This window comes from Phasianus colchicus, chromosome 22, assembly GCF_987193195.1.
Source record: "Phasianus colchicus chromosome 22, bPhaCol1.hap1.1, whole genome shotgun sequence".
Lineage (NCBI taxonomy): Eukaryota > Metazoa > Chordata > Aves > Galliformes > Phasianidae > Phasianus > Phasianus colchicus.
This window is the reverse complement of record NC_143457.1, coordinates 825,294-838,086: the sequence shown is the minus strand read 5'-3', so window position 1 is coordinate 838,086 and position 12,793 is coordinate 825,294. Positions and strand designations below refer to the sequence as shown.

The window sequence follows — 12,793 nt, the reverse complement described above, 5'->3', positions numbered from 1 at the left end:
AGTACAAATAGACCAAGGTCCACAACTGCTGCATTGTTGGAAGGTGAGAAGAGTTCACACAAAGAGATCTTCAGGATCCTGACCTCTTCATCAATAAATCCACTTACTGAGCACTGTAAAATCAATGTTCTCTTCTTGTCAAACACCGCTGTTCCCTCCAAATTCTGCAGCCCACTGTTGTTCTTTGCCCTTTAAATCCTATTGCTGTGCAGATTCACCCCAGGGCCATTCCTGGTACGTGGAGTGGACTGTAAAGCTGTTTTACTCATCACAACAAACTGAATATCTTCCAAGAATTGATATGTGGTACTTTTTCCTCCTTGAGGAACTTTGTAATTTCTAATGAAATAAAGCTCATGGTCATTGTGAACATCTTTCACTGACACTTTGGATGAGGCTGTTTGTAATGAGCTTTGTTGGTTGCATCCTCTGTTCTTGGCTAGAGATTAGTCTTCCAAAAATACGTTTAAGTGCATTATAGTATTCACAAGGTGGACGCTTTCACAAAGTAAATACTTTGTTTATAAATAAGAAGCAAACTGTTCTCCTGTAACCATATATCCTGATGTGTTTTACAGCCCACAATAGATGAGAAGATTCAGCTTGTGCCTAAAGCCCAGTTGGGCAGCTGGGGAAAGGGCAGCAGTGGTGGAGCAAAGGCAAGCGAGATGGGTAAGTAGGGACACATCATCACCTCTGAGTTGCTTCCAGCTCTCGGAGAACACCTTCAGAATCACAGAATGGTTGGGTTGAAGGGGACCTTAAAGATCATCTAGTTCCAACCTCTGCCATGGGCTGTCTACCCCCCACCAGCTCAGGCTGCCCAGGGCACCATCCAACCTGGCCTTGAGCACCTCCAGGGATGGGGCACCCATACTTCTCTGGGCAGCAGTACCAGGGCCTCACCGCCTGCTGAGTGAAAAATTTCCCCCTGACATCTGACCTAAATCCCCCCTCTTATTTGAAAACTTTCTTCCTTGTCCTGTCATCATTCTTGCCAGGAGCGGATTTGGTGGGAGCAGACACAAATGCATTCCCTAAATTGTGGTGTATTGCAGTGGTAACATGACAGTGATCCCCCTCAGTAGGACCGTCCATGGTTTGAGGTGGGATTCAGCTGTCATAGAATCTTAGTATCATAGAATCACCAAGATTGGAAAAGGCCTCCAAGACCATACAGTCCAACCATGCATCTCCCACCAGTGTTTTCCCACTAAACCCTCCCTCAGTATGACATCTAAACATTTCTTAAGCATTTCTTAAACACTTCCAGGGATGGTGCTTCAGCTGCTTCCTTGGGCAGCCCATCCCAGCACCTGACCACTCTTTCACAGAGAAGAATTTTTTCCTAACATCCAACCCGAACATCCCCTGGTGTAACTTTGCCTCTCGTCCTCTCACTAGTTAGGTGAGAGCACAGGCCAACCCCACCTCACCACAACCTCCTTTCTGAAGTTGTAGAGAGTGATGAGCTCTCCCCTGACCCTCCTCTTCTCCAGACTGACCCATCCCAGCTCCCTCAGCCGCTTCCCATAGTACTGTGCACCAGATCCCTCACAGCTCCATTCCCTCAGCTCCAATACTGACTGTGACCGGCCACTAGCTGGATGTAACTCCATTCACCACCACTCTTTGGGCCCTCAGCCAGTTCTTTATCCAGCAAAGAGTGCACCTCTCCCAGCCATGGGCTGCAGCTTCCCCAGGAGAATGCTGTGGGAGGCAATCAGGAGCTTTGCTGAACTCTAGATAGACTACATCAGCAGCCTTTTTCTCATCTATCAGGCAGGTCGCTCTACCATAGAAGGTTGGTCAGGTAGGACCTGCCTTTCATGAACCCATGTTGTGCAGCCCCAATCCCCCAGCTGTCCCACACATGCCATGTGATCTCCTTCAAGATAACTGTCCATTTAGCTCAGAAGAGGAAAACGTGCTGCAGTAGGGTCTGATGTTGAATGATGCAAGGGAGATGTTCACAGGGGCTCCGAGTTGAGCACAGCTCAGGATGCCTGTGCTGATCTTGTCACAGCAGGAGTTTCTTACAGCCTCTCCTCTGTCCAGCTTCAAAGCAGGGGAGGAACTGGTGACATAGTGGGTTAGCACCTGCGCCCCTCTGAGTGCAGTGCTGCTTGTGACAAATAGCACAATCTCCTTGTTTCTCATCCTGAGAGAAGAATCTCTCCTATTACTTTATTTATTTGTTTGTTTCTTTAGGGTGGGAGTGTTGATTTGGTTTGTTTTCTAAACAATCAGATGGAGGAGGCTCCACGAGCACTAATTAACACTAAGCAGGTGTGTCCCTCTGCTTTGCCTCCAAAGACAAAGAACAAATGGAGCAGGAGCAGCCTTTTCCCACTGGTTCCTTCCCCATTGCTCTGAAGACAGCAACTGCTTAAATGCCTTTGTGATGCTGAGGTGTTGGCAGCTACTGACTTTGCTGTTCTTCTTCCCCGTGTTGTCTTTGTGGTCTCCCAGACTCCCTACGACCAAGTGCCACTAGTTTGAACAGATTTTCCGCGCTGCAGCCTCCAGTCTCATCTGTATCTGCCTCATCTGCATCCTCAGAACTAGATACTCGCAGGGCCTTAACGAGGTAAGGTTTGTTCTGCCAGTGAGTTTTCCCTTCTGCTCTCTGTATGCTTGCTCTTTCACTCACTGCTCTAGTTTCTGGAAGAATGAAAACAATGAGAATTTCATGGAGCTTCCAGGAATGGCAGGGTCATTTTCCCCCCCATATTTTCATGTGTACTTTGAGCTGACTTAAAATTCATATTTCATAGTATTATACGAGAGCCAACTGGTATTAAAGGACTTACGAATGTTTTAGCTTCCACTTTGCAGTCACCCTTTCTAAAGGACACGTGTGTGAGCGGTTCATAATGCATTCAGGGACGTTCAGACAAAACACAAGACTTGAAAGCAGTGATCATGTGTTCAGCCAGGTCACTGGATTTGTTGATTCAACAAACGTGCTTAAAGCCTTGCCCAAATGTAGCAAGGCTCTTAGAGCTCTCTGGCTGTCCCTGGCCCCTTCCCATGTGACCAAGCCTGCCCTTGTCTCTGCCTCATGCATACACGAGACCATGCAGTTCTCACACATCTGATTACAGCAGGACTGCAGCCACTCCAGCCTGTAGCATGGAACATGAATTAATCCTTAATAATTTACTACCTTGGGACATACTTTGTAAATGTGTGGTTCATTTGAAGTCATTAGTTCTTCCTTGCAGTGCACACCAGCTAGCATGCTGTTGTGTTGATTCCTCACTCGCATTCCCTCCTCCTTCACATACAGCTCTCATCACCTGGAGGCTGTTCCGTTTTGGCTCTGTTTGAGATTCTTTTTCAATAAATGAGTAGAAATGCAGCACTACCTTACAGTCAAACAGTGCCTTTACATCACAGACTTCACCACTGTGCTTTTAAAATGGGTGCTGTAATGACTTCGGTGCTTTGCCACGTGTTCTCTGGCTCCATGTGCGCTGGGTGTGTTCATGTGTTTCTGAGACTTGTGATTATAGTCAGTGGTGCTACAGCTGTGAAAAGTTGAGACAGCAGTCCTGCTGGGCTGAGGATCTGTCATTACCAGGACTGCGAACTGGGGTTACTGATACTGTACCTTCAAGTGCATGTGGTTTTGTTCTGCAGTCGCGGGAGCACGGGCAGGGAGAAGAACGATAAACCTCTCCCACCTTCCCTGTCCCGCCCCAACACCTTCCTCCGGGGCAGCAGCAGTAAGGAGCTGCTGCTCGACAATCAGGCGCAGGAGGAGCAGAGGAGAGAGATGCTGGAGACGGTGAAGCAGCTGACAGGCGGCATGGAGATGGACAGGAACAGCACAGAGGCAGAGAGGAGCAAAGCCAAGGAGTCTGGTAAGCGGCTCTTCCGTACTCAGGGAATCTTCCTGAATGCATGGAAAGGCTCATGGGAAAATTCATAAGTAGAAGTGACGGGTGTCTGTGCTGTGGTGTGAATATTTGGTCCACAGTGATAGGCTGTTGAGCAGTGATAGCTAAGAACCTCCCAGAGGTTTGTAACTCAACTGGTGCATACAGGCTTTAGCGTCATCTTCTGCCATCAGCTTCTCTTTTTGCCTTTGCATTTGTTGGTTGTTCATCCCCAGCTGGTTACAGAATTGGCACAACCAGAGTATAACCAAGCACAGGTCCAGCCCACAGGCACTCCCTAGGGTGTAGGCTCCTCTCCAGGCCAGAGCAGAGGAGGGAACTGGTTGTTCCCAAGGCAGAATCCCCAGATGGAGCTTTTAGCTCTGCTCATTGTCAGCCCTGGTTCCATGCAGGGCCCAGCGCAGCATGGTGCTAGCACCCACTGGGGCGACCTGTCACCTTGTCAGAGCTGCAGCTTCCTTTTTTGGATCCTGATTTTCTAGCGAGGATGTATTGAGAACATATAGGACAGCAATCCCTGTGGACATGGCTTTTGCATTAAGTACTGGGTTTTGCTTCTTGCATGGAAAGCATCCAGAAACTGCTATTGCAGTAGGAATTGTGAGGAGTACATCTTGACCCCCACAAAACAGCACACGCTCGCTGCTCTGGAAGGTTTGAGGGTTTATGGGTGTTACTCACAGTATGTTTTGAAGGTACAGCATACCCTCAGAACTGCTGTAACAGCTTAAAGTTTAATTATTTAATGCAGGTAGAGTGCTTTGTAGGTGCTGCATCCCACATCACTACATAGTTTCCTTGCAGAAAGGTTGATTTACAGAGTTGCTGGGTATTTGTAGAGGGGAGAATGTAACCAAGGAGGAAGTGATGCATGCCTTATGGCGAGCCAGGAAGCACACCCTGCACAGCCCTCACATTCCTGCTTGCAAACCATCTTTGTTTTGGTTATCACAGTAAAGATTGCTGTGGACTGTGGCTGGCCAACCAGCAGAGTTGGCTCTGTGACTTCAAACTGTCATTTTTGGAAATGGTTCTGATTTTCCTTTCCCAAATGCTATTTCTCTGCTTTCACCAGCCAAGCCAGAAGCTCCCCCAGCTCCAGTTCAAGAGAAGTCTTCGTTATCAGAAGAGGAAATTGAGAGAAAATGCAAATCTATCGTTGATGAGTTCTTGCATATTAATGATTTTAAGGTGAGCAACGTGAGATCCTTGCTTAGCAGAAAGGTCTGCAGCTGTGGGGCCTGAGGATGTTTCTCTGCAGAAACAATGGTACCCAGTTCTCCCACGGGTCACAGCAGCAGTGGGACCTTGTGAGGTTTGGGTGGCAGCAGCTCCATGGGTGTTTTCTGCCTTACTAGAAGCAGGGAAAGTGGGACAGTTTGTGTGTTGTAAGCAGCAAGATGTATGTGTATCTGTCACAAATCACTGAGCAGCTCCATTATAACAGCAATTTTGGAAGCAGAAAAGCTAGTGGGAAAATCAAGTGAGGTTTTCATTTAGTTATCAAAGCATGTGCTGTTCTGATCTGGAGGCAGATAAAGCAATACTAAATATTGAACAAACCACTCCAGAGTATTTTTAATAAACATTGAAGATTACTGAGCAGCTGTCATCACTTCCTAGTTAAAGGTTGCAATTTTGTTTCCTATGTAAATGGATTTTTAGCCTGTCCAGGGAGTTTGCAGGAAGGGGTACATTTGCTGCAGAGCTGATTGGTTTGATCTTTTGCTGAGATAAAATTTAAAAACATGCAAAGTTTGAAATGACAGTGCTTGAATTTCATGGTGCTTCTAATTAAAATCAGAATGGGAGTATCCTTATGATGACTTGTTTGGGGTTCACACATGTACATCTGGTTCAAAAGTACATCAGATTGAGGCAGCTCGTTTGCAGTTACTTGATAACTTTGAATTCTCAGCACCCTTCAAATGTGGTGACAAAGTTTCTGACAAATGCAGCTTTGTCTCACATTAATAGGCCAGCTCTTGTGCTAATGGAACACTTGGCTAAGGATTAGAGCTATGGCAGTCTATATCTAAGAGTGTTTTATTTTCATAAGTTGCAAAATATACATGCCAGAAAGTGGAAGCTTTATACAGAGGAAATTTCCCTCTTAACATTACCCATGTTTTCTGCTTTTTTGTAGTGTGTTGCTGTAACATAAAGCATTTCTGTTCAACCAGCCCAGTTAGTTGTGAAGCTAACCTGACGTCCTCTTTTGGACTTGGCTTGATATGTTATGGAATAGTGGGGATTTTGGTAACATCCAGAACAACTTCTGTCCCTACACTTAGCTGCCAAGCAGTGCTCTGTAGCATGAGTGTGTATTTTAAAAATTCTGTTGCTTGCATGGTATAATTTTGATCTTTTTTTGATTCCTGATTGCAATTTTGGTGGTGATTTGTGAGGAGGTTCCACAGCCTGATTTGGCTTCACTCTTTGTTTATTTCTGAAGTAAAACTGAAAGGCAGTGATGTTCTGAGCTGCCATCAGAACGACCCCCGTGCCATGTGCCAGCTGCTGAGCAGCAGATGTCCTCCTATGCTGTTTTTTGTTTCGTTTTGGCACCTTTTGATGCTTGCAGTTCAGGCAGATGACCCTGCGTGTCGTTCAAAACAGGAAGCAATGCAGTGCGTGGAGGAGCTGAGCGCCCAGAGCCTGCTGCCTGTGTTTGTGCAAGTGGGAGTGGAGTCAACGCTGGAGAGGAGTCAGATCACCAGGGATCACATGGGCCAGTTATTACATCAGTTGGTGCAGTCAGGAAAGCTGAGCAAGCAGGATTTCTTCAAGGGGTTTGTATTCTGCACATAGAAACCGATGCTTTTCTTGAGTGTTCAGTGCGGCTGAGCACTATTTGTGTTGGAGAGGAATGATTTCACTTTGTGTTGGCATCCTACCCTCACCACACATCCTTTTGGGAGGAGCATTTCCACCTGGGTGTGCTTACAAGTAATACCAATATTTTAGCACATTTTTAATTATTTCAAATGCTTTTAATGAATGTAAATATTTTTGTATTTATATGTTTATTTTTAATACATAGGTGTACATTTAAATGTGTGTTCAGATTTCTGCTTTGCAGTGTATTTGTCAGTGTTTGCCTTTTGGCAAGCCACTGAATTAAAAGGGGAGGAGGAAGATAAAAACTTGATGTGACATTGGTGCCTGGCCAGATATGGTATCAGACAGAATAGACTTTCCTCAGATAACTGCTTCAGGCCACCAGCTCATTTCATCTCCCAGATAGTAACTGCCTCTAGATCTGGTGTTTCTAGCCTGGATTTGAATGTTAACCAGTTGCAAAAGGATCAGTGTTCCCAGAGCTCACCCGGGTACCAGCTTGTCCTTGGTGAGGTTTAGAGCAGGATAATTAACATGGATAACCATGACAAGCAGCTGGAGAACAGGTAGATAAAATAATGCTCTCAGATGCTACATTTCTATGTATTTAACCCTGTCTTGCTGCTTTGGTTTGAATCACATCTCATCATGGTGCTGACACAGCAGCAGTGTTCCCTCTGCACTCATGTCTGGCAGTGAATTTTGTCATGATGAAATTGAGTGGCTCATAGGAGAAGTTTAGGCAGCCTAAGTTCAAACCATGTGGAGCAGCAGTAAGAAAATTCGTGTACAGGAAGTACATGTGTCCATGTCCATGCAGTAACTGATGGCTGAGATGTCTGCTGTGATACATTTCTGTAATGGATTGTGATTAGAGCCATTCCTGCGCTTCCTTGGGTGCAGAGAAGCAGTTGTGATGCCAGCAGTTGTGATCATGTTGAAATGGTGGGATGTGTGGTTTGGAAACAGCGCAAACAGAGCAGAACAGCTCCTGAGGATGATGAAAAGGCAACTGCCCTTTGTGGTTTCCAGTGGGCACATGAGAAGAACACTGAAAACCACTACACTGATTGACACACGACAATTACTGCGTAATTAGGGGTTATGGGGTGAGCGGTGGTCATAGCACAGGTCTAGGGAGAGATAACAGGAAACCAGTTACTGGCCCAAGTGCTTGAATAAACCAGAGCTGAATTAGTGGCAGAGGACATGAGGAACAAAGCAAAGGAGACAGTCCCTGCTTAGAAGTTGAACCCCAGAATGTTAAAGCTTTTAATAGAGAAGCGAACCATGATTAAAATAGGCAGGAGAAGCAGAAAAATGATCATCTTGATCCTGATACAGGCTTTCCAAGCCTGATACAAGTATCAGGCTTGGAAAGTGGAGCCACCTACCAGGCTTTTATCAGGAAAAAGAGTTTTGAGCTATGCTGGAAATTGTATCCAGAACTGGGAAACAGTTTTGTAACTCAGCTTGCTACATTTTCTGTTCTGGATGTCTGTTCTTAAGCAGGTCTAAGCAAATAGCTTGTGGGGGAAGAAGCCAGCCCCTTATCCTTCTGTAAATGCCGGGTTTTTTTAAGAAGGTTCCATTTATTTGAACTTGTAAATGTGAAAAGAACTTTTATTTGTGAAGTTTTACTAGTTAGCAAACATGTTCCTGGGATATAAAAACTACTGTCCATGGAGCTTTTCTGGATGCATCATTCCTAGCCGCTGGTTTTACACAAGGCAATGCTCTTTCCACATTACTGCCTGAAGAAATCAGCCCCTGGAGATACGAAGCATTTGCAAGCATAAGATGTCAGATGTGTTCATTGTTATCTTTGTGGTCTGCTTTTATTTTTAACAGAGAGTTTTTAAAAAGCTGATTTACTTTGCAGGAAAAGTCTCAGTTTGAGTTGTATTTAATGCCTGACGTTTTTTTTTTCTTTTAAGGTTTTCAGATACCTTGGAGATGGCAGATGATATGGCCATAGATATACCCCATATATGGTTGTACCTAGCTGAGCTGGTGACCCCCATGTTAAAAGAAGGAGGAATCTCTATGAGAGAACTTATACAGTAAGCAGTGCTGTTTTTTTTCAGTGACGGCCGAGCTCCAGCTGTCTGCCTGGTTGTGCCACATTTCCACAGCATGGTTCTTATTGGTAGATAGAAGACAGACCATGTTAGAGGTGCACCTTCTCCTATTAGCTGCTGCATACCCTTTGGACTTCGGATTTGCACCAAAAGCTGGGGTGGGGAGCTTGCTGCTCTTCAGTCGTGGTTCAAGGATGAAAGTTTTATCTGTGAATATATTTCAGTCTTGTTTACTCTGGCTGAACTAGTAGCTAACCTGATGCTGCACAGTCAGTGCCATTCAGAAGCACACTGATGCACTGAGAATTTAGATTTGGAGAGAGCGAGGTGTCTTTGTGTCTCAGAGTGTAATGACAGCTGTATGGGCAGTGCCTTAAGCACGGGAACAAACCTGGCTGGCAGGGCTGGAACCTGCTCCCAGGACCAGAGTTCCTATGTTTTGTACACTTCATTATACATTTGGGGATTAATTAGAAGTCAGTCGAATGGTTCCCTTCTTAAGTAAGTTGTATTGAGACAACCATGACCGTTTTTTCCTCAAAAGCTCTTACCCTGTAGGGTCCTGCTACACAAATGCAGCACCTCATAAAAATTGAATGGATTTGACCTCAAGCAAAAATGAAGAAAGTAATTATCCCTGTTGTGGCAAGCATGCTTGCATCAATGAACTCTGTTTTATCAGCTGTGCTAGCTAGATGAAATCCTTTATCCCTGGCAGAGGCTACAGCTGTTTTCCTGCCTCCGTTTGATCATACCCCTTGCTTTGCATTCCAGGCTTGGAACAATTAGATGAGTATTTAATTGTCTTCGGGTGAAAAAAAAAAAAAGGGATTATAAGCAAATATACTTGTTTTTCTCTTATTCTAGAGAATTTAGCAAACCTTTACTTCCTGTGGGAAGAGCCGGGGTCTTGCTTGCTGAAATCTTGCACCTTCTATGCAAACAAATGGTAAGTGTTCAGGAGTACTGTTCCTATGAGCTGGAGGCAGCAAGTATGTGTCAATGCATGAAACCGACTGCTCACATTTCCCACTCGGAGATACTTAGGGATGGGCCAGCCAGTGCAGATAACCTAGGAAAACTTGCTTCTTCATCCCCAGTTTCAAACCAAGCCTTGCGAGGTTCCAAAAAGTTGAGTTAACTTTTTTTTTCTCATCACTTTTCCCTTTTGCAGGTACCTTTGCACCTGGCTTCTTCCAGAAGCTAGAGTGCTGAAATACTGCAAGAGGGACATTCTCAAGGTATTTCTGGGCTGACCAGAAGCAGCAAGTGCCGGAAATCTTGCGAGAGAGCTGTTCTTGCAGACCGGAGAGGTTCTGAGAGTTCGGATAAGCTCCAGATGGCCTCTCAGACTTCTGGGTGCTTATCCAAACTAAACCTGCCAACTCTTAAGACTCACCCATCACTAGGGGGTAGTGACACCTTTTCACCCTGTGACTTCTAGAGCTCTCTTACACATTTCACAGTTGTGTGTCCAAACAGTTTGGTGGTTTCCCTATAACTCTGTCTCCATTTTTGTCTTTTTTTTTTTTAATCCAGCTAAATATGCACTTTGAATAGTGTCTATTTTAAATGCTGTAAAATCCTTCACTTGCCTTTTTGGTTGTTTTTAAGCATGTATTCAAATACGGGTGATTGTTCCTATAGCATTTCAGGCTAGCAGTGCAAATAGTGACGTTTTATTTCTTTTTCTGTTTGTCTTATGCTTATTTGGACAGTGATGGGGGTTTTGTTCAGTTTGTTTCTGGATTTTGTTTTTTCTCCTCTGTTCTGTGAGAGCTGCTCTGCTCTGGGGGCTGAAGGACAAGCTTGGGTTTCTGTTTCTGTCATAGCTTTATAATTCTCTTGTTAAGGCCAGTGTTTGGACTTGGTTATTTCAAGTCAAGTGTTTCCATGCAATAGCAGTCTTGTTGAATAGTCAGATCCTGATGAATGGTAGCAGGAACTACACACAATTAGCATTTAATAGTCTGTGTTGTAAATTTAAGATTGTAATCTGCTTTGTAAATGGAAAATCAAGCTGCTTTTATCAGTATTTAACTTGGGCTAAGCAGTGATCCTCCTGCGTGCAGGTGCTATGGGGTCAATGATTTTGCAAAGCCTTGGAGTGAAAAGAGCTGATTGTGTTCTTGTCAGAATTATACCCATGCTGCACTAGGCAGGCTACCAAAGGGTCAGCACAACATATGCTGCACGGTGTGTGCTACAAAAGAGATTTTCCTCAACATTTGCAACAAATTCTCAAAATGGAACGGTTGGGTACTGTGTACACAAATTGGAGGTTTGATCTGTGAACAGAAAACAGCCATGTAAATAATAATTTTCTAGAAGCAGCTAATTTGCCAGTGCCAGGGCAGGGTGGAATGTATTACGGAGGAAGTTCCTGATAGAGTCAGAAGAATCACACTCCTCTGTCTGCCAGCTCTGTTGTGGCCATGGGAAACTGTGCCTTACTCAGGCATGTCCTTTCTCATAGGTAATCTCTGGCTGAAGCTGTTGCAAACCCCACGTGTCACGTTATGCCTTGTTTATTACCCATCACCATGGCATCTAACCACTTTACAAGTTACCTATACGTGTGGCAGGATTGTGTATATGATTTCTCTTGCACGGGATTTCCAGACATTTTCACATTATTGCTAGGCATCTTGTTTGTAGCTGAATGGTTCTTTATTTCCCCTGATACAGCTGCACCACTCCAGCTTGTGTAAGCTCCCATGGTTGTCTCTCAGGCCTTTCAAATGGGCAAATTTTTGTATTTTAGAGCCATAAGAAAGTGGGAGCCTTATGGAGGGAGACTGGCCTCAGTTGGAAGGACTACTTACCTGAAGGGGAGGATGTACATAACTTTCTCATGGAACAAGTGAGTGAAGAGCAACTCTGCTTAATGACTTTGTCATGCTGACTTGTGTATTGCATTTGTTAATCCCCTTCCAGTCCTGTTCTTGGGTGTAGTTGCTATGGGATGGAGTATCTCCAGCTCTGAAATGAGGTTATATGATTTCAATGCCTCTTCCTGAAATGCCAGCAGGTCTGGCTTCTCTGTGATCCCAGGCTTGCATGTCCCACCAGCTGGCTTCAGCCAGCAGACATATTTCTCCTAAAGAGGGGAATGAACTCAGGAATGAGTTTTGCAGCAAGCAGGACAGACTGTGCAGAAGGGTCAGAACAAATGATAGCATGTATTCACTGGTCCCACCTTGCATCGTGATCCCAGAGAGTTTCACAACAAAGAGGAACCAAGGCTGACAAAGGGCACCTTGCAGCTGGTGATTGTGCTCCTATTGAAGTACCTGGAGATCTTCTTTGGGAGCCCCAAGTGACCAACTGCCCTGCTGTGCTGCAGGAAATAAAACGGATCACCAAAGCCTGGCGATTGATGGGGGCACTGCAGATCCTCTGTGATGTTTTGCAAGAACGGGGGCATAAGCTGCAGCTTTTTTGAGCAAATTCTGGCTCTGGTAATTGCATTCCAGCTCCCTGTGGTTTTAGTTGAGCAGCATGCACTTTCTATTGTGCAGGGCTGGAGTAGTTCTGAAATGCCTGGTTGTTTTTGCTGGTTAATGAAATTCCCACTTTTGTAAAATGCTTCATAGGGTTTGGAACAGAAGAAAGTATATAAATCATTGCAGTGTTAACTTTGCATTTGAAAGATGCAGAAAACACTGAAGCGTAGCCTGCTGCCTCAACTTGGCATAACTTGATGTAGAAGAGTTTATTTAACTAATCCTCATCATCACTTGTGATGTTGCAGAAGCTGGAGTTCACGGAGTCTGACTGTTCCAGTTCCTCAGAAGCACTTTCAGAGAAAGAACTCTCTGCAGAAGCGCTGAACAAGCAGCTAGAAAAACTCATTGTTGAGGACAAGGCGAATGATGAACAAATCTTCGACTGGGTAGAGGTACAAAGACTGTTTTCACCCTCCGGGCACACAGTTCATTAACTGCTTTTGTAAATATTTTCTCA

At 44.8% G+C, this 12,793-nt stretch overlaps 1 protein-coding gene across 13 annotated transcripts in view; it reads left to right on the top strand.

Annotated features, from left to right (window-relative positions):
* The window catches only part of EIF4G3 (eukaryotic translation initiation factor 4 gamma 3), a 104,868-nt gene that overhangs the window by 86,497 nt on the left and 5,578 nt on the right, over nucleotides 1-12,793 (top strand). For all 13 annotated transcript variants that reach the window (XM_090122891.1, XM_090122895.1, XM_090122893.1 and 10 more), the window contains 9 exons: nucleotides 579-672; nucleotides 2,473-2,590; nucleotides 3,646-3,869; nucleotides 4,981-5,096; nucleotides 6,525-6,697; nucleotides 8,684-8,809; nucleotides 9,695-9,776; nucleotides 11,592-11,690; nucleotides 12,582-12,728. In XM_090122891.1, the coding sequence (XP_089979017.1) occupies nucleotides 579-672; nucleotides 2,473-2,590; nucleotides 3,646-3,869; nucleotides 4,981-5,096; nucleotides 6,525-6,697; nucleotides 8,684-8,809; nucleotides 9,695-9,776; nucleotides 11,592-11,690; nucleotides 12,582-12,728 (1,179 nt within the window). The remainder of the gene's footprint in view (nucleotides 1-578; nucleotides 673-2,472; nucleotides 2,591-3,645; nucleotides 3,870-4,980; nucleotides 5,097-6,524; nucleotides 6,698-8,683; nucleotides 8,810-9,694; nucleotides 9,777-11,591; nucleotides 11,691-12,581; nucleotides 12,729-12,793) is intronic.